This window comes from Xiphophorus hellerii, chromosome 18 (assembly GCF_003331165.1).
Source record: "Xiphophorus hellerii strain 12219 chromosome 18, Xiphophorus_hellerii-4.1, whole genome shotgun sequence".
NCBI classification, from domain to species: Eukaryota; Metazoa; Chordata; class Actinopteri; order Cyprinodontiformes; family Poeciliidae; genus Xiphophorus; species Xiphophorus hellerii.
Window position 1 is genome coordinate 3,523,223 of NC_045689.1, and position 22,146 is coordinate 3,545,368.

General features: G+C 37.6%; 3 protein-coding genes across 3 annotated transcripts; 1 reads left to right on the forward strand and 2 right to left on the reverse strand.

Annotated features, from left to right (window-relative positions):
* The first annotated feature begins 312 nt into the window (after positions 1 to 312).
* On the forward strand, positions 313 to 7,523 carry LOC116707506 (THAP domain-containing protein 5-like). Its single transcript, XM_032544880.1, has 5 exons — positions 313 to 552; positions 2,167 to 2,350; positions 3,344 to 4,020; positions 5,358 to 5,544; positions 7,109 to 7,523. Exons 1-5 carry the CDS (start codon positions 479 to 481, stop codon positions 7,247 to 7,249), a joined length of 1,263 nt encoding a protein of 420 aa, XP_032400771.1. The 5' UTR covers positions 313 to 478; the 3' UTR covers positions 7,250 to 7,523.
* A 4,256-nt stretch (positions 7,524 to 11,779) lies between these two features.
* On the reverse strand, positions 11,780 to 13,023 carry LOC116707587 (claudin-3-like). Its single transcript, XM_032544998.1, has one exon. It carries the CDS (start codon positions 12,771 to 12,773, stop codon positions 12,129 to 12,131), a length of 645 nt encoding a protein of 214 aa, XP_032400889.1. The 5' UTR covers positions 12,774 to 13,023; the 3' UTR covers positions 11,780 to 12,128.
* A 3,521-nt stretch (positions 13,024 to 16,544) lies between these two features.
* On the reverse strand, positions 16,545 to 17,548 carry LOC116707588 (claudin-4-like). Its single transcript, XM_032544999.1, has one exon. The coding sequence runs from the start codon at positions 17,323 to 17,325 to the stop codon at positions 16,681 to 16,683; it is 645 nt and encodes a 214-aa protein (XP_032400890.1). The 5' UTR covers positions 17,326 to 17,548; the 3' UTR covers positions 16,545 to 16,680.
* Positions 17,549 to 22,146: the final 4,598 nt, after the last annotated feature.

Consider the following 22,146-nt stretch of genomic DNA (forward strand, 5'->3'; position numbering starts at 1 on the left):
ATTTTCTGTTAGACAAGATTAAAACATTTGAACGAGGTGCTTATTTTAAAAGCTTTGCTGTTAAAATGACACTAAACAGTGTTTGTTGTTTTTAGAATTTTGTCTCTATTCATTTTAAAGCAGATAACAGCTTATTCAATCGAGGTTTGAAATCCATTAGAGCGTTTTGAACCGATTTCACTACATGTAAACGAGCGCCGCTTCGTCTTGTTTACGAACCGACATTTTCGAACCTTCGTGACGTCACCGGTCGCGGAGGAACCAATCAGAGTCGAGCGGAGCGTCTCGCAACGTGACAGGTCGCAGGTATTTGACGTGTCCCGTTTTGTAAAGCAGCTGATCTGTCGTTCGTCAGTCGAGCGCCGTGAGTTGACGATACGCGCGACACGAGTTACAGCGGACGTATCACTATAGGAAGGACTTTGGTTTCACCTTGTCATGAATCCGGCTGGGTAGGAGGAGAAGAATCCCGGGAGCGATGCCGAAGTACTGCTCGGTTCCGAAGTGCAGGAGCGACTCCGGGAACAGCAGCGAGAGGAAGAGCTTTTACAAGTCAGTAAGCGTCGTTTGTTTTCTCGTTTTTAACCTTCGAAAACGGTTGATTCAAGTTCACCGGTAGAGATGGCGTCTACACTTACATTTAGCGAAGACATCACAATTTTTACCCATGCTGGATGCTGGACAGAAATAAACCCTGTCCTTTATGAAATAATGTAACTGAAAAAACAACTTCTGCCTTGAGAAAATGATCTGATCTATAACAGGGAACGTGCTACAACTAAGCAATGAGGATCTATTACACACTTGTAGGCTTTTGTGTTTAGAAATAATAGATTTTTGTAGATAAATTTATTTTTTTTTAAATGGCCACAGAGTTGTAAAATACATCCCCCAGAATAACCTTTAATTTCATGTATTTATAATGTAAAAACTTGGATATTAACAGTTATAAAGTATTATTTTCCACAACTAATATTAAAACCAGGATATTCTGAGATTATGAAGTGATTATATCGTTGTTTAAATATTGTTAATGTTTGCCTTTAAATTTAATTGTGAAAAATTAAATTTGTATCTCTACTTAAGCACCTTCATTTTGCTGGGTTTGTAAAATTATCAAATCCAATCTCAAGACATTAAAACGAGGGTGCTCAAAGTGTGGTTCGGGGGCCGTTTATGGTACTTGAAATGGTTTTGTTCGGCCTCAGAAAACAAGTCAAAAATGATAAAACTTTGGCCAACAAAATGGAAAACAACTGATGATCCAAATTATTGTTTGTTTGTCTTTTAATAAGGCAACCTTTTATGTTTTGGACCATGCAGAATTTGGAAAAAATTAGTTTATTGTTGAGCAGCTAAAACTAAAAATATTGCAAACTAATTTTTTGCATTTTTAATTTAATAAATGTTGTGGCCTGAAGGTTGTTTAAATTTGCTGTTGCTTCACACAGAAGCCTTTTCACAATAACAAACTTAAAAACTAAATTGTCCCAGAATGTAATGCGATAAATGACAATATTGTTGTTTTGAAATCCTTTTCAAATAATCTAACATTAATTTTGTAGAGGACATTTATCTTAACAAGATATTTTAAATATCCAAAAATAAAACACAACTACCAAAAACATTAATAAAAACCATGTGCAACTAAAACCATAAACAAGAATGTAAAATAAGTAAAAAGCATTTATATATATAGCAGCAATCAGACATTAAAATCCAAAAGTTCTTCAAAGACTTAAACATGAAAACAAAAACTCACATAAAATGTTGCAGTTTAAGTCTCTGCAAACAAAATTGCCCTTTAAAAAATATTAAATTTAAATGATTTTTTATGATTATCATGTGATTTGTTGATTAATTGATTATTGTGACAGGCTCATCCATAAAACCTCGCTAGATATAATAAATGCCTGCTTCATATTTTCCTCTTTCTGTCATTAAAACATAATTAGTCTTCTGCTGACTTCTGTTTTCGGCAGAAGTTGTTTTAATCAGCACAGCAACCTTGAGCAGAGAAAGTAGTCGGATCAAATTACAGCTTATAGAAACCGAGAGCACAAGCGAAAACTTGATGACTCTGTTTGTTTTGTTATTAGCTCTGATTCTTTCTGCTTCCATGAACCGCTGTGAGGTTTTCTGTAAACCTGAGCCGTGTTTCCCCAGGTTCCCGCTCCAGGACCCGGCGCGGCTGCAGCGGTGGGTGAGGAACATGGGCCGGGAGAACTGGACTCCTTCCCGACACCAGTACATCTGCCACGAACATTTCGCCCCGTCGTGCTTCAAGGTGCGCTGGGGGATCCGCTACCTGGACGCCGACGCCGTGCCGACGGTCTTCCCGGATACCGAGGTAACGGAAATAAAACCCTTCATCAATTAGATTCACTTTCTTCACATTTTCGTTCTTCCATTTGGGTTTATGCCACTTCTAAAAACAAGCACTTAAAAAAAAAAGACAAGTCAATGTTTTTTGGTGTTTGGACAACAATCTGTGGGCACTTCCCTCGTTACCTAGCAACCCAAGCGGAGCTCCGCCCACTTTATTATTAGAAGACGAGGACTATTGTCCATCTGGTTTTATCCACCAAGTGTTTTGTTGTTGACTTTCCATTCAGAAACCACTCGCTGCATTCTTGCTGGTTGTGCAGGAGGCTCCACTTCTGCTTTTCAAAGCTGCATGGCTGTATAGTTGTGCATCTGTTTGTAGCCATTAAGAGTACTATGTCTCAGCAACACATAGTAGCTTGTTTTAAGTAAATAATTTCTTAAGATTGATAAAAAACATTTGTTCCATCGGCAGATAAACTTATGAAAAACATTTTTATCATGATAAAAGTGAAATAATTCAACAATATTCAGAAATTATTGACTGAAAACAAGCTCCTATATTTTGCTGAAAAGTTACTGATAATTTAGTTTAGTTTTATTTCAAGATATTTGCTCTAAAACTGAACAAGAATGCTCAAGATTTCTTTTTTTTCATTGTAGGCAGCTGAAATATCATTATCTGAGAATAAGTTTGAAGCAAAAAAAACAGTTTTTATGTTCCATAGATTTATGATGACTTGTTAAAAAGGAAGCTTAAAGTATGTAAACTTTAATGCAACAACCTCTTCCGGTGCTTATATCAGAGGGTCTTGAATTCTGGTTTTATCCTGTTTCGTTCTGTTATTTCTTGTTTAAATGTTTTCTTTTGTTTTTTTTTCTCCTTTTAATAGAACTGTTTTCTGCCCGGTGAATTTTTGTTAAGTTGTTTTGTTTGTGCTAATTCCTGCGTATTTGATTATTCTGCTCAAATCAAATAGGTTAAATTAAACTGACGGAGTTTATTTTTCGCCTTCAGAAACGGAAAGCGTCAGACGACAACGAGAGGAAGCCGAAGCGCCTGTCGGCCGACGGGACAGCAGACGACCGGACGGTCCGTCTGCTTGAGCTCGCCGTCGCCGCGTCGCCGCACGGAGAAACCGGTCCGATGGAGTCGAGCGTGGGTTCTCTAGGAGTGGACCCGGCCGATGGAGTCAGATCGGGTTTGAACTTCCCACTGACTCTCTACCAGACAGCCGACGGCCTGATGAGCGATGCAGGTGCTGCGGAGCTGCTGATGATGTCAGACGGCGCCGCAGAGGACGGCCAGGTGGAGCTGGTGAACGGAATCACGGCTGCCATCTTAAGCCAGGGCGCCATGCTGGTCCTCAACGAGGCGGCGCCCGATCCGGACCTCGCGTCCTTCGCCGGCGAAGACGTCCCGCAGGAAGTGGTGGCTTACTTTGAGACGGTACCGAACGTTCTCCCCAGCGGGACGTCGACCCGGGTCGCCTCCCACCCCGACACGGTGCTGTCGCCGGCTCTGAGCTCCAAGCCCATCTCATCCACTCTGCCCATCGTGTCCAAACACGTCTCAACGCCGCCGCCGCCATCGCTTGTCCTCACGCTGGAGCGGCTGGACGAAGCAGAGGACGGGGACGCCATGACGGACACAGAGGAGCTGGAGAGGGACGACCAGCAGCTGGAGGAGCACTGGTGAGGACAGACACCATCTGTTTACCTTACCATCAACAATCACAATACGATACTTTGACCGTTTTGAATTCTGCACCTAAAAATTAAACAAAATATGGAAAAACTAAACTGCTGCTATAATAAAAGCTACTAAACTAAACATTTAACTAATAAAAAGTATCAAACACACTAAAAACTAATTAGTTTGTTTGCTAATTTGTTTTTAGCAAACTAATTAGCTATAAATTTGTTTGCTAAACTAATTTTAGAAAACTCATTTTGCTGAAAAAAAGCAAATTTTTTGGTTAAAGTAAATTAGCAAAAACGGTTTTACTTTACCCCCCAAAAAATGTGTAAAAAGTTAATCTTTTTTTTTACAAAAGCTTTTTGTGTCTATAAGAACTAAATGTTTTTAGTTTTTCCTAAAATAAATTTTTATTCTAATAAAAACTAAATCAAAACTAAACATTTAACTAATAAACTAGAAAACACTAAAAACTAATTAGTTTCTTTCCCAATTAGTTTTTAGCTACAAAATTGTTTGCAAAACTAATTTTATCAAACTAAATTGTTGCTAAAAAGAAAAATTTGCAGAAAATGTAATTAAAAAATGTTTTTTTTTTTTTTATGTTTTTGTCTTTTACACAAACTAAAACTGTTTAAATATCTAATATCAACTAAACAAAATGAACTAATAAATTGGCCAATTAAAAGTGTTTTTGTTCATTAGTTTTAGCAAACTAATATTAGCAAACACATTTTTAGCACATTTGTTGCTAAAAAAATTAGCTAAACATTTTTTGCGAAATTTTAAATGAAAACTTTTACTTTATTTTTTATAGAGCTAATAAACATTTAACTAATTAAAACTAGCAAAACGCTAAAAACTAAAAGAATTGGGCAAAAAGTAAATGAAATAAAACTGAAACATGATGAAAAACTCCAAACTATTACAACCCTGCTGCACATTCATCATGGCTTTTTTAACTGGCAGCTAATTTGTGTTCACACATGCTAGAGGTTCCTGGATAAATTGGCCCTGATTTCCTTAGTTTTAGGCAATCAGCCAATACTTGCATGAGAAATCGATCTTATCCGTCAATCTTTTCTGAATCCACAAACGTCTGAAAATCAGCCACTGTCAAAAGATCGGTATCGGCCAAAATTGGAATCAGCAGGTCAGACTTTTTAAAGGTGACATGTTGTGCTTCCTTGAACAGCTTTGAAACAAAACATCGTCTGTTTTTTTTCGGTTGACATTATTAGACGGTTCCTTGGAAGCATAAAAACAGCCGTTTTAAACAGCCTCATGCGTTATCACGGTTTTCACGTTTTGTGTGCCTTTGTGACTTGAGCAGCTACCACAAGAACAGCTTGAGTAAGGAGCAGCTGGAGGCGATCGTGGCCGAGCTGCAGAAGAAGGTGAAGGTGCTGCAGCAGCGGCACCGCCGGCACCTGGAGAAGCTGCTGGGGCTGGAGAACACCGTGAGCCAGCTGAGGCAGAGCAACATGCTCAACGAGGAGCGGCTGCAGCTGCTGGAGAGGGTATTTATTCAAACATCTCACTCCTAGCTGCTGCCAGTATAGAGACCGTGTCAAACACAGGGCTCAGGGGCCAAATCTGGCCCACGATAGCTATTTAATGTGGTCCTCTGGACTCCGTAAGCCAAGTTACATCAATTAGTCCCTCCAGTTTTTCGCCTGTTATGCTTCCTTGAACAGGTTAGGTTAGGTCTATGGCCTATACAAAACCTTTTCATTACATATTTTGCTAAAAAATCTTTCTTAGATATTGAGATTTTAGTCAGTTCTGCCTATTTTGAGCTGTTTTAGGGCGTCTTGTCACTTTAAATCGAAATAAGCTGCTGCTGGCCCCCTCCCCAACTCAACGTTTACACTTTTATGCAAACAGATGCAACATTATTCAGTCCATAAGAATGCAGTAAGTGTGTCTGGACAATAAAACACTTGTCTTTTCCAGCAGCCATTGTACAGTGTATACACTGCAAAAACACACAATCTTACTGAGTATTTTTTGTTTAGTTTCCATTGTAAATATTGTAATACACTTTTTAAAAAAGACAAAAAAATCAATTAAAGTAACTTTTTAGCAAGACATTGGAGCTTGTTTTAAGTCAATAATCCATTAATATAGATAGGAAGTGCTAGTTCCACTTGTAGATTGTTTCATTTTAAACAAGACATTTTTCACAAGTAACAAGTGAAATAATCTGCTAATGAAATTACAATATTTTCATCAGTAGTAAGAAATTATTGAGCTAAAAAACGACCCTAAATTTTGCTGAAAAGTTACTTGTATGTTACTTTTCTCTTATTTCAAGTGTAATAAGATATTTGCACTAGAAACTAGACCAAAAATACTTTGTAAGTTTTGTCCAAACGTGCTGGAACTCAGCTTGGGTTGCTAAGTAACGAGCTGGGCTTTGCAAGGGTTGCTAGGTAACGGGTAGTGCCTGCTGATTTGTGAGGTTACATTCCAGGAGGTTTTTAGAAAGGGCTCATTTTCCAGATACCAAAAAACATCCACTTCTTGCCAAAAAAACAAAGTTTTATTGTGGCAGTGTTTTCTTAAGGTCTATTTTTATTTAATGGACTTTGAAGGCTGTTTTTAGAAGCAGTGAAGACTTAAATGGAAGTACAAAAACGTGGAAAATGTGAATTTTGTTTAATTTCCCCCCATTTATGTAATGCTAGGTCCCACCTGCAGGTGGCAGCATTTCTTACTTTTATGACTGTTGCCTCAGCCTAACTTGTTGTTAATTTATAGTCACACTTAGGTTCATACATAAGTGCAGATGTTTTTAAATTAGCACAACTAAATCAGTTGCAAAAAATCAGAAAAACAATCACAAAATCTTGGAGGTACTGACCAATGTGAAAAGTCGTTCAATATTATTAAACTTTAAGAAGCACTTATCTAATGCAGATTAGGATATTTGTTAGTATTTTAACCGATTGACGGGTTTTATCGATACATTCTGGCACAACCAGCATTCATAATCTTAATTTAGCTCAAAATAAGAATGAGTTTGACGCTCCTGCAGTAGAGTAACTGTTTTTATGTTTTTCTCTGCTGGTTCTCCATCAGGCGTATTTGCAGACGAGTGCAGCTGTGTCGGATGCCGGTGAGACTGTCGCCATCATCTACGGAGACGACGACGCTGCTGCGTACTTTTACACTCCACTGAGCGACGATGCAGGGATGGAGTTGAATATGGACGAGAAATAAAATGACTGGATATTCTGTTTGTGTCTGTGCCAAAAAATTAACTAAAGGGGCTAATTTTGTTGTTTTCCATAATCAGAACTTCATACATGATCAAAATAAAGTGATTCCTTCCTTCTCCTGTGAATAATGAATGATGGGGCAATACTGAATGTTTTTGTTACGGTCTTTTCTTTCTACTCCAACTCTTGTTTGACTGTTTTTTTTTTGCTTGTTAATTTATTTTTCTTTATGAAAATTTACAGATCATTAAAAATAAATTTACAAAAAGTCTAAAGCTTCTGTTCTGCATCAAACCGTCACCACAATTCAGTGAACTGCACTTTCTGCATGTGGAAAGTTTGAAACAATGCATCATAACATTCACAGATAAGAACAAAATCTACAAAAATGTTTAAAATCTAGGTTTATGAATGAGGGAGCATGTTGGGAATGTCTCAGAAAACCGTTTAGTTTAAATGAAAACTGGCAACGCAGATTGTTTATGATGCACATTTACAGGTTTTAAGCTTTTCACAATAGTTCTGTATTTTCTGTCTTTCCACTAGAGGGCAGTAGAGTCCGCTGCGTCCAAATGGGTTCATCACTGAGAGATTGGACCTGACGCAACTGTTACAAAGACCCGATCTAACAGCTAAATATTATAATATTACCATACATTATATATGAGTAAATGCTAACAATTTATCATTTAATTTATATTTTTGAAGAATACTTGTAGCATAAACAGACGGGCGGAGCTTGTTGCCGAGTGTGCTGCAATTTGCTTCTGTGATAAAAGTTAAAGAGAAAATACCAAATATGTTTTTTTACAAACATTTAGAAAGTGAATCCTTAATTGATTGTTCTTCATTTTGATTGGCAGGTGGACCAGCCAATGGATTTTAATAAACACATTGACCAATTTCTTGTCTTTTTTCCTTAATGTCTGTCCAGATCAGATCTAACCCAGTAATGGTGACCTGCACTGGGCGCTAGGCAAGTGTAAATGGACAATTGATGAACAAAAATGTTATTTTCGTTTTGAGGTTTTAAAATATATTACAAAAAATATAAACCTTTTATGTATCTGTAATCTGGCTACTGATTTACAATTCCGCTCGATTTTAATCTCCCATTAACTTTGATTTCTCCGGCACAATTTCAACCAGGCCAATCAGCGATCAGAAGGAGAGACGTGAACGATGACGTCGATATTCTGCGCTACCTGTAGCTTTAGCAATGGCGTCAGAGGAGGTGAACAAATTCGCCTTCAGTCCGTGTAGTCAACGCTTCCAAGTATGAAATTAACATCAGCAGCCATCTTGTTCGGCTCGCTACTTCTCTCTTTGCAGTGGAGGATGGTTGTTTACATCGCAAGCAATTTCCGGTAAACTTCATAGCATCGAACTAGCTCATTACGTAACGTTACGGCCAAATGGTTGGCGATTGCTCCACTAAGCTGATGGTAAAACAAGAGGTAAATTTTTAGCAGGCTAACATACATGTTAGTAAACGTTTTCTTCAATGGATTGTTGAAATTTTGTAGAACAAAGCTCATATTTTACAACCAAAACACAAAAAATATCTCATATTAGCTCCATTCTTAACATTGCATGTATGCAGACAGCTAACAATAGCTGCTAATGCTAGCTTTTTTGTTGTTACATTTACATTTAAAAAGCGTTGCCCAAATCTTTAGCATTTTTGACCGAAGTTCTTAGGTACCTCTGGACCCGCAGGTTTTGCATCTCTTTTAGGATAGTCAGGTAATTTTTGCCCTTCTAAAATAAAACCTTTGCAGCAACAAAGCAGAGTCGGTTAGTAACTAGTTACATTTACTTGAATAACGTTTTGGGAAAAGTGTACTATTAGGATACTTTTGCTACTCTGTACTTTTTACTTTTTCTTGAGTAAAAAGTTGTTAAAGTAGTTCTACTCTGGCCACTCTACCCTCCTCTGAAAACAAATGGTTAAAAACTTAACTCTACCAGAAGGATGTCAGGTGAGTTTCTGTTCCCACTGAGTGGACACAGTGAGTCTGTGATAATCGCAGGTGGGGGCTGAGTTTTCCTCGTCTACCTTCAGGGTCCAGGCCGCCTCCCTGCCCTTCACATTCCCCAGTATCAGTCACGTGAGCAGAGTTTGGCCAGAACCAACGGAGCACGACAAGACACGCTCACAGAACCTCCTTTCTTCTCTTTCCCTGCAGCCGTCCAGGTATGTGATGAGATAGTGTTTCATCGGAGCCTCGGGGGTTTTGGTCAGCATTCACCAACTTTCCTTTGTGTTTGGTTCAAAACGACCTGAACCTGCCGGTCTCGTTGGAAATTATTCACATGAAGAAAATAAGTTGTCTCCTGGATTAAACGTGCAAATCAGAGATCCAGTGATTAGTTTAGCGATGACCAAACATGCCTGAAGGTCTTTAGCAGGTCAGTAGGAGAGGAAAGTAACTGACTGCAGCAAAAACACAAAATCTTACCGAGAAGTTTTGATCTAGTTTAACGTGGAAATATTGTAGCACAGTAGAAATCAAAACTAACTTTCCAGCAACATATAGGAGATTATTTTAAGTAAATAATTCCTTAATATTGGTCAAAAAGTACTAATTCCACTAGTAGAATATTCCACTCCGCCGTTACTTAGCAACCCCAGCCAAGCCCAGGCCGTTACCTAGCAACTCAGTTCTAGTTCCCCTGGCAGATTATTCCACTTGTAGTGAAATGACCTGCCAGTGTAACTAGTGCTTTTTAAATATTGTTTTAGTAGTAAGTATTTTTGAATTTGAATTTAATCAATATTAAGAAATTATTGAGTTAAAAAAGCCCCCATGTTGCTGAAAAGTTCCTTATTTCATGTGTGCTACAATATTTAAACTTTTATTAGATTTAAGCTTTCATTATGATTAGTGATAAACAGAATTTGCACCATTATTGCTAATTCAGATTGTGAACAATAGCCTCCCTCCCCCCTGCTGTGCAGTTTGTTACAGTAAAATGTCTCCAAATCTGTAGTTACTGTAACCTCCCCTCTGGTGGCGGTGACACCGATATGAGTAACCTGATATGGAATTAAGCACCTCTCCCATGTTTACTGTGAAATGCTCATCAATTTTTCATTTCTCTGCCTCTGAAACCATTCAGTAACATTTTTAAAATGTGTCCACATCTGAAAACTGAAGTTTCAGTATGAAAAGTTTGAGTAACTCGACTCGGCTCCCTTTGTGCTCCTCCTCGCCCCTGCCCGTAAAACCGATCTTGTGGCTAATCGCTAACAGCCACGTTGCCACCTTGACGTAACGCAATCCTCGGGGATTGAATGTCGAGGTTTTGTCCTACGCAGCCTCGGCACATGCTCCATCATTTCTGATAAAAGCCAAAGTCATTTTCTCATCTGGACTCGCTGCAGAAAGCTTCGATTTTTAACACAAAACCAGACAAATAAGCAGCTAGTGACACTTTTATTTAAAAAACAAAACAACAACATAAACATCACAGGAGTGAGTGTCTAAGACGTCAAGGTGATTCACTGTAAATTAATACGTAATGTCTCGAAACACCATAATCTCTCTTCACCACAACAAACTAGCAGTTGTGTTGAATACAGTTATTATCTGTGTTTATGTTTCTACTGCTAGTATTTACAACTCTGGAAGTCCCTTTACTGGATATCCATCCATTTTTTTTTAATTTAAAGTGGGTTTTGATGCTAAAAATCAGAGATCAGTTTTCAGTTGCAAACATTAAAAAGCTACAATCTTATAAAAGGAACTGATTTTTACAGTGAAAGACTTTTAAATTGACAGTGCACAAAGACATTTGAATAAACAGTTTCAACACTATAAAAAAACTAAATTCCACCAAGTATTTCTTTTCCAGCTTTTAGCAAAAATCTCATTACACTTAAAGGAAGACAAAACTAACTTTCAAGTAACTTTTCAGTAAGCTGTAGGAGCTGGTTTTAAGTAATTAATTCCTTAATATTGATAAATTAAGTGCTGCAAATCAATGACTTGATGCAATCTGCTTAGATTTAATACTATTTTGAAGAAATAATTGAATTAATTTTTTCATACTTTGTACGTATAGAAGAATGTTTTTCTGATACTAGTGGAGCTAGTACTTTTTAAAATCAATATTCAAGAATTAATGACTTAAAACAAGCTCCTAAAATGTTAGTTGTATCTCACTTAAAGAGTAATAAGATATTTTCACAAAAAATTAGACCAAAAAAGTTGGTGAACATTTGTGTTTTTCACTCCAAAAACATTTTTGCTCTAGTGTTTAGTGCAAATAAATGAGCACACTTGAAATAAGACAAAACTAACTTACTAGTAACTTATTAGGAAGATATAGGAGCTTATTCTGAATCAATATTTTATTAATATTGTCAAATTATTTCACTTATAACAAGATATTTTCCACCGTGTTTTAAATTAAATAATCTGCCAGAGGAACTAGTACTTTTTTTCATCTGTGTTAAGAAGTTATTGACTTAAAACAAGCTCCTCTATCTTGCAGAAAAATTATTTGAGTTAGTTTTGTCCTATTTTAAGTGTACTGAGATATTTGCACTAGAAACTAGACAAAAAATACTTGGTAAGATTTTGAGTTTTTGCAGTGTAGTTCTACTGGCAGATTTTTCCCCCCAAATGTCTTACTGTAAAGTGGAGCTAGTACATTTTTTAATCAATATTTAAGCCTTATTGACTTAAAACAAGCTCCTGAAAGTTACATGGTAGTTTTGTCCTTTTTTCAGGAGGACCAGAATATTTGCAGAAAAAAACTCGACAAAAACTCTTGGTAAAGTTTTGTTTTTGCAGTGAAACTCTTGTTTTCTTCAAGTCCCCTCCCCTCCAGACTTGGTGTTCCTGTGGGATCCGGTCGTGTTTGACTTCGACTCATACGTAGTCCTTTCTCTCTAAAACCGGGCCGCCCGCGGACCGGGCTGAGTACGCCATCCTGGAGCTGTTGTACCTCGTCTCCCGAGGCGGACAGGAGCAGCAAAGAAGTCCTCCTCCGAGAACCAGGAGCGCGGCGGCGCCCCAGCCGACGTACAGCGCCGCCCCCAGCTCCCGCCGCTGGGCATCGGTCAGCAGCGGGTTGTAGAAGTCCCTGATGATGGTGTGGGCCGACCAGGAAACGGGGATGAGCTGCATGGCGCCAGAAACGATGAATAGCACCCCGGATAAGATGATCACCTTGGCCTTGGAGGCCTCGTCCTCGATGCAGTTGGTGCACTTTGCCCCGGCGATGGCCACCAGCACGGCCAGGATGGCCAGCAGGATGGAGATGACGGTGAGGGCGCGGGCCGCCTGGAGGTCCGGCGACAGCGCCAACATGGAGTCGTACACCTTACACTGCATCTGGCCGGTGCTCTGCACCACGCAGCTCATCCACAGGCCCTCCCAGATGATCTGCGCCGTCACGATGTTGCTACCGATGAACGCCGTCACCCGCCACATGGGCAGGGCGCACGCCACGATGGCGATGATCCATCCCAGGATGCACAGGGAGATGCCAATCAGCTCCAGTCCTATAGACATACTGGCTGCTGAGGTCGCCCAGTTAGTGTTAGTGAGTGTGTGATGATCTGCTACCTGGACTGGTAAAGCATCCGTTTTATACCAGTGGGTTGGAGCAGGGGAGGAGTCTGGGATGGAGGTGACATCACTAGGAGGAGAGGAAGGACCTGGGGACTCTCAGGATTCTCTATCGGCTTACAGGGCGACCACAAAGGGCCTGGCCACAAAGAGGCTCTTTACAGCCGAAAGGCCGTACACTGCAAAAACACAACGTCTCACCAGTAGTTTTTGGCCTAGTTTTAGTGAAAATATCTTCATACACTTAAAATAAAACATAACTGATTTAGAAGTGACTTTTCAGCAAAACAGGAGTTTTTTTAAAGCCAATAACTACTTAATACTGATGAAAAAGTTGTAATTCCACTGGCAGATTCTTTTACTTATCAGTGAAATAATCTGCCAGTGGAACTACAACTTTTTATCAATATTAAGGAATTATTGATTTAGAACAAGCTCCTATATCATGCTGAAAACATATTGGTAAGTTAGATATTTGTACTAGAAACCAGACCAAAAATGTTTTTGAAAATGTCTTTTGGTAAGTAACATTTTTGAAAAACCAAAATGTTTTTTGGTCTCACCAAGTATTTTTGGTCAGTTGGTAGAAATATTGTACCACAAGTGAAATAAGGAACCTGTCAGCAACAGCAATAATAATTCAAATTCAAAAACGATTTTTAAAAAAAGTACTTATAACAAAACATTTTTCCAATGTTATAAGTGAAATAATCTGCCTGTGGAACTAGAACTGAGTTGCTAGGTAACGGCCTGGGCTTGGCTGGGGTTGCTAAGTAACGCGCAGTGGAACTTTCTATTGGTGGAACTAGAACTTTAAAAAAAAAAAAAAAATCAATATTAAGGATTTATTTACTTAAAACAAGCTACTATATCTTGCTGAAAACTTACTGGCAAGTTAGGTTTGTCCTATTTCAAGTGTACTAAGACATTTGTACTAGAAACTAAACCAAAAATTCTTGGTGAAATTTTGTATTTTTGCAGTGAAACATGTCTTTTTGTACCCAAAGACATTTTGCATGTAGATTTTGTTCACAGAAATCAATAAAGGTCCCTATAAAGTGTTCAGGTCTGAGATCTCAGTTTCTAATTTGTTACTAAAGTTGTTGCTTACTTCAAACTTTTCATCTTTCTTGCTACAAATTACTTTGGTACACTGCAAAAACACAAAGTCTTATATTGTTGGTCTGGTTTTAGTACTTTAGTACACTTGAAATAAAACAAATCTAACTTGCAAGTGACTTTTCAGCACAATAAAGGAACTTGTTTTAAGTTAGTAATTTCTTAATATTAATGAAAAATCTCTGGCAGATTTGTTTACTTCAAGGAAAATGGGGAAAAGAATTGCTAAGAGTGCAATAATTTTCCAGAGGATCTAGTACTTTTTTAAGCTATATTAAGGAATTGCTGAAGTAGAAACATCATATATCTTGCTGAAAAGTTACTTGTAAGTTTAGTGGGATTCAGGGATCCAGTGTAATTATTCATCGGTTAGAATGGTCTAATCAAAGTCAAGACATGACATGAGTCAGAATTGGGAAACTAGGACAAGACTTACAAATTGTTCTTTGGTGTTGCTATTTAAGGTTTCAATCTTTCCATTTTAATGAAGTCTATTACATAAAACCGTAAAAACAAATATGTGAAAGTTTACAGTTTTAATATTGAAAACTGAATAGTTTTATAATTCACTTTAGTTAAGAAAACACCAGAAGTGAAAGTTTTGGGGGGATTTTTATGAGTCTGTCTGCCTCCAGAATGTCACTGGGTTTTTTAGGAGTCTGGACAGTTTCCAGAGGAATGCCGCCATTCCTCAGCCTCACTCTGCTGACTGAAACCAAACAAGATGGCTGCCTCCTGTGGAGAGCTGGCTACACTGCCAGTTATCACAAAGTCAACTCATGGATAAGAAAGGTGGACATGCCACACTTTAGGTCTGGGCTTGCAGGAAGAAAATCACTTCTTTTACCTTTCCTAAGCAGCAGCATCAAACTAATGCTTTTAAAAAGTTATTTTCCTTTGCTTTTTAACTCTGGGAAAAGTAGTTCCACTGGTAGATTATTTTACTTATAAAAAAAGAATTTTTTTCCTGTTATAAATGAAATAATCTGCCAATGAAACTAAGATTTTTTTTCACCATTACTAAGAAATGATTGACTAAAAACAAGCTCCTATATTTTGCTCAAAAGTTACTTGTAAGTTAGTTTTGTCTTATTTCAAATGTTCTAAGATGTTTTAAAGTTTTAAACCTAAATTACTTGGTAAGATTATGAGATTTTACAGTGCAGGCCTTTTTGCTGCAAAGCTGCCAACATTTCAGCTTGCAATTTAAATGATTAAACATAAAATTACAATTCCAGAGGACAACTTGAGAAAACTAAAACCTGTCATTTAAATTATTTAGCTCTAGAATAATGTTGTTTTTAAAGGTTTTGTCAAACAGTTTGAATTTCCGAGTATCTTACATCTTTAGTACATTAAGATGTAACTTGTATATTTAAATGGTCGCTGTTGCCACTTTTTAAACTGTTCAGTCAGTTTTTAGCTCTTAACGTTGAGCCACAAGAATTACTTGTTTTTGCCAATCTTATGACAAGCTTGGTTGGTTTGGTGGTTTTCCAATCAGCATCTCCTCCTGATCAAACTGGATCATTAATACATTTACGCAACAAGTATTTGCTCAAAATTCTTTATTGTTTAGAATTGTGGTAAGTAAAATTACACATTTCTACAATCGATTTTAAATGTAAAGTAAGTAGAGCCACCATAAAGGATTGATTCGGGCTCAAAAATGTAAAATGTTTTACATATAAAAGGCAATAAGTGGAACATGTAAAATATTTCTGTGACTTTTGTTTGCCTGAAATACAAATCAAATTAAAAACATCAATCAAATCCTTGCAAAAAACATTATAAATCTTTAGGATTATTCTCCAACAGCACTTTATAAGCCAACAACCTTTTAAAATGCAGACATCCCAGATGAGCTCATTAAAAATGACTATTTTTGTTTTCTTTTGGATGCAAAACATTAACAAACATTCTAAACTACTTTAAAAGAAACTTTAATGAAATCACTAATTCTACCATATGCAACTTACAATATTTACTCAGTGCTTCCAATATAACAGAAAAAGGAAGAAAGAAAACTATGATGCAGGATTTTGACTGAATAGAGAGAAAATTTCATTTTTATGGGTTTTCTTAGCAAATAAAAATAACTTTAGTGGTAAAAACTACTTGACCTAGTACAAGTATTTTTGGCTTAATTTCTAGTGGAAATTCCTAGTACACTTGAAATAAGGCAAAAGTAACAAAGAAATTTTTCAGCAAGAAATAGCTTTAATTTAAGTCAATAATTCCTTAATCTTGATGAAAAGCTCTGCTTCCATTGGCAGATTATTTCACTTATATTCACATGTTGTAATTGAAATAATCTGCCACTGGAATTAGACCTTTTTAAAACCAATATTAAGGAATTATTTACTAAAACCAAACTCTTATATCTTGGTGAAAAGTTACTTGTAAAGTAGTTTCATCTTATTTAAAGTATTTTTAGATATACTTGAAATATATCTAGAAATACTTGATATATTTCTAGATATACATCTAGAAATATATCAATTTCTATATATAATATAATATATATATCTATATATTTATATATATAAATATATATCTAGTTTCTATATCTAGTTGACTAGTTTCTTGCACAAGAAACTAGTCAAAAATACTTTTGTCAAAAATAGTATTTTTAGTTTTTAGACGTTTTTGTCCTTTTCAGTTCTGTTTCCGGAGTCTTTAATGAGTTGGTACACGTTGGTCGGTGCGTGAGAGCGGAGCAGATGTCGCTTCAGACGTAGTCTCTCCTGTCATAGCCGTTCGGTACCACCGATCTGGTTTGGGAGTACGGCGTTCTGTACCTTTTCTCCGGCCCCCGAGGGCAGCTGGAGGACAGGATGCCGCCTCCGATGAGCAGGAAGGCAGCGGCGGCCCAACCCAGATACAGCGCAGCACCGATCTCCCTCTTCTGGGCCTCTGGTACGGCCGGACTGTAGAACTCCGTTATGATGGTGTGAGCGGACCAGGACACGGGGATTATCTGGGTGAGGGAGGCCAGAACGAAAGCCCCTCCGGAGACAATCATCACCCGCGCTTTAGCCGCCTCTTCGTCCACGCAGTTGGTGCACTTTGCCCCCATGACGGACATCAGGAGTCCCAGAACCCCCAACACAACGGAGATGACAGTGAGGGCGCGGGCGGCCTGAAGGTCGGCACTCAGAGCCAGCATGGAGTCGTAGACCTTGCACTGCATCTGGCCGGTGCTCTGGACCACGCAGCTCATCCAGATGCCCTCCCAGATGGTCAGCGCCGTCACGATGTTCACCCCGATGAACGCCGACACTCTCCACATGGGCAAAGCGCAGGAAACGATGGCGGAGATCCAGCCCAGCAGAGCCAGAGTCACTCCTAATATCTCAAATCCCGCTGATGGCATGTCTGAAGAAATCCCCTCCACGATCAGCACTCACTGACGGATCTAGTGAGCGTCCAGCAGGTGGAACGTCCAAATAAGCAGCAGGTTGTTTTGAGGGAGGAATCAAAGGCGGAACCTCTCGATTATTGGAGAATTCAAATTCTCTCTCGTATGAACAGTGGAAAGCTTGGTTTGGAATGTAAACAGCTCCAGTTTAATCATTCAACTCCCACAGCGCTGGTAGCTCCCCCACCTGCTTGGGTGAGGGGCGTAAACGGGTGTAGAGTGGTTCAAACCTACGGAGAATGAATGAATGAAAGTGAGGCAGCAAACTATCAGCCACTGCTGCTGCTGAGAAACACATTCAATCATCTTAAGTGACGTATTATGCTTCCTAGAACAGGTCAGGTTAGGTCTTTGAGCAAAACAAAACATTCTCATTATCTCATTCTGAGATGATGTGATTATAGTCTGCTCAGTTCAGACTACTTTGAGCTGTTTTAGGGCCTCTGTCACTTTAATTTAGAATATATTGCTCCTGGCCACGCCCCCAACTCAATGTTTACACTTGCATGTGAAAATAGCTGGAAACAGATCCGTAATTATACAACCATATCTTTGAAAAGCATTGGTGAAGCCTCCTGCACAACCAATAAGAATGCAGCAAGTGGTTTCTGGATTGTAAGTCAACAACAAAACACTTGTCTTTTCCAACAGCCATTGTACAGGTCATACACTCCAAAAACACAAAATCTTACCAAGTGTTTTTGGTCTATTTTTGTGCAAATATTTTAGTGCACTTGAACAAAGACAAAACTACTTACAAGTAGCTTTCAGAAAAAATACAGGAGCCTGTTTTAATTCAACAATGCTGTAATAATAAAAAATACTAATTTCATGTATTTTTCAAATGTTAAGTGAAAGAATCTGCCCATAGAAGTAATACTTTTTCATTAGTATTAAGGAATTATTGACTTAAAACAAGCTCCTGTATCTTGCTTCATGCTTATTTGTAATTACTTTTCTTATTTCAAGTGTATTAAGATGTTTGCACTAAAAGCTAGACAAAAATACGTGGCAAGATTTTGTTTTGCAGCGTACAGCAGTAAAACCAGTTAACCAAATGTGCTAGAGCTCTGCTTTGGTTGCTAGGCAATGAACTGGGCTGCTGGGGTTGCTAGGTAACAGGCAGTGCCTGCTGATTTTTCACATTACTTTCAGAAGGTTTTTCAAACACCAAAAAACATGAACTTATTGCCAAAAACATCTGGGTATTTTTTTAGAAGCAGTAGAGGCCCAGACATATGGACACGCTGTATTAATCCCACCATGGGGAAATTCATGTCACAGCAGCAAAGAACAAAATTGCAATAAGCAACTAACAATGACAAGCAATCAAATCACAATGAAAAACAACATAAAATATAAAATAACTAAAAACTATACAAGACAAAAGTATGGTAAACATTCTGTGAATAAACTACACCGGTGACACATTCGAAACCTGCAAAATGACAAAAAGCTAAATAAATACAAGTCCTGTAACTCCACACCGACGTGGGTCTGGAGGATTCCAAGGACAAGAATGGCAAATAGAGAATGAGCCGGTGTGGTGGAGGCTGATGAAACTCTGTGTGCACATAGGTGGGGGATGGTCTTATCACTTTCCCCTACGCAAGTGAAACTTTTGAGTCTGCTAGTTTCAAAAATAAGTTTCAGTCAAAAGGAAGGAAGTGAGTGAGACTGATAAAGAAATGACGAGCAGCTGAAGGGGAGTAAACGAATGAAACAGAAAAAAGATAACGGACATAAATACTGAATCTAACAAACGCATCCAATACTCAACAAGAAGGAACAACTTCAACTAACAGAAGAAATAAACTAAACAGGGAGGAAATGCAAAAGAACAAATCCAAAATTCAAATGAGAAATAACATAAAACATAAAATATTACAAAGTATTTTTGGTCTAGTTTCTCAGTACACTTAAAATAACACAAAACTAGCCTACAATTAACTTTTCAGCAAGATGGAAGCTTGTTTTAAGTCAACAGTTCTTTAATATAGATTTAAAAAAAGCTTTAGCTTCACATGTAGATTATTTCACTTATAACAAGGGAAAACTTACTTGTTCTGAATTAAGTAATCTGCCAATGGAAATAGTACTTTTAAAATTAATATTAAGGAAATATTTACTTAAAACAATCTCCTATATCGTTCTGAAAAGTTAATTTTTAAGTTAGTTTTGTCTTATTTAAAGTGTACTGAGATATTTGCACTAGAAACTAGACCTAACATACTTGGTAATACTAGATTTTGTGTTTTTGTAGTAAATAAAAAGTCAATGCAAGGAAATAACAGAACCAAAAGTCCAAAATGTTAAGAGAGAGGCAGTACAGGGCAGAAATATAATGTAGAAAACTGAAAGGGAGATGGGAAAAAATGCAAAAATAAAAATACTGAAACTAACACATTTCTTAATTAAAATGTTAATTGGACTGAACTTATATAGCAGTTTTCCAATCATTTTGACTTCTCAAAGCGCTTTACACTATTCGCACTCACAAACACACACACATTTCTACACCGATGCCCAGATCAGTAAGCAATTGGGGGTTAAGTGCCTTGCCCAGAGGCACATCGACATGGGGCAGGAGGAAACTGGAATCGTACCTACAACCTTCTGATCACAAGATGACTACTCAACCCACAGAGCCTGCAAAGACCTAATCTTTTTTAATCATTATTAAAAATCATGACTTAGATTATTAAAACTTCTTTAAATGTTATTTGCTGTGCTCTTCTTTTTGATTGGCTGTCAAATAGCTCCTCAAGCTAGCACAGCTAGCGCGAAACGAAAAGGAACCGTCAGAAGCCCTGCTATGGAAGGCTACACAATCAGAAGGCAAGAGACGACATTTATGCTAAACGACTAATAATTACCAAATACTGAATAAAAGTGAGACAATATCATTCTAAAAGTCGACGTTTCTTCAGCTGTTTTGTAGTATTGGCCAGAAGCTAATGCTGTTCGGGGTCCGTGGCATCGGAAAGTTCGGGAATCCGCCATGTATGCTAACCACGAAGCTGTATTTCTGTACAGCAAACTAAGTGAGTAACATTTTAAAGTTTTGTATTGTTCGCTGATTATAATAACCAATAACTAAGTTGAGTTGGATTTAGCTAATTTCAAATAAGCTAAATTAGCACCGAGCTAATTCCGAATTAGCTGAATGCAACTGTTGTTGGGATGACAAATGCGGAGGGGGATTAATAGGCTTATGCAGATTTGCTTATGTAAGCAGATGTTTAATATATATATTTTAAAATGCTGATTAAATTATGTACTATTTTTAATTCGTTACTAACAATTGCCCTGTTTTAATAAGCTGATGAGAGAACTTGAATGAATACTTTGGAAAAGATTATATAACCGATGTGCTAATTAGTGAGTTTTCTTTTGCTTATTTAATGCATAGAACTGTGCACTAAGAAAGTATAATGTGCATCAAACTGAGCAGAAATTGGTAAAACTACTAAAATAAATGGTGAATCGTAATTTTTAACCAAATAGCCTTTATGTCAGAGAGGTAGCAGCAAGATAGCTGTATTACTAAGCTTCTGTTTGCAATCACACTGCATTATGTGCCACCCCACAAAATCCGTATATAATCAAAGATTTTGTAAAGTGTCCTTTGTCATAGTGAATTAAAGCCAGATAAAAAAAAAACAATCAAAATGAAGATTTTTCCAGGTCCTGGTAACCTCAGGAGCAAAGGGACTGTAGCTCTGCAGCTAAGCTTGAGCTACTGTTAAAATATCTGTTTAAATCTCCATTTAAATCCTCATGATATTCTTCATTACTGCTACTTGAGGATTCCTCACTTTCCTAAATGCGTTCAGTAAGTGTCAGGGTTCTACTCATATTTTACTTTACATAAATGTTTTTGCGGCTGACTTTGTAGATAAGCTTCCTCTTAAATGTAAGGTACGTACTTTGTGGGTTTGGCACAACTTCTAACTGATTTTTATCATGAAGATACTGTATGTCTGCACAGGAAAGTTAAATATCATCTGTGGTCACTGAATGGAGGTTTCTACCACATTCAGATGAGTCTGAGCTAAATAAATTACCTCTAGCTTTTCACTGCTGTGTGTTTTTGTAGTCACTATAAACACACAGCAAAAACAAAATCTTACCAAGTATTTTTTTAATCTAGTTTCTGCAAATATCTGAGTACACTGGAAATAAGGCAAAACTAACTTAGATGTAACTTTTCAGGAGGATTTAGGCGCTTGGTTGACTCAATGATTCCTTGATATTCATATAAAAAAGTATTATTTCTACTAGCAGGTTACTTCACTCATAAGAAATGTTTTTCATGTTATTATGGAAATAATCTGTCAGTAGAACTATAACTGGGTTGCTAGGTAACGGGCTGGGCTGGGGTTGCTAGGTAACGGCATAGTAGAATATTACTAGTGGAACTCAAACTTTCTCATCAATATTAAGGAATTATTCGCTTAAAACAGGCTCATGTTTCATACTGAAAAGTTACTTGTCAGTTAGTTTTGTCTGATTTCCAGTGCACTAAGATATTTGCACTAGAAACTAGATAAAAGTACTTGGTAATATTGTGTGTTTTTGCAGTGCATTTTTGGCTTCATTTTGTGTGACTTCCAGGAAGCAAAATGGTGAAATTCAATCTGAAACGAAGCTTTTTGCTTCTGTTTTATCTCAATATCTCAACATATATGCATTTTTTGATGCACTTTCCTTTATTTTTATGTTCATGTTTCTGTAAGTTCTGGATGCTTTTTGTCTCTGTTGTACGGCACCTTG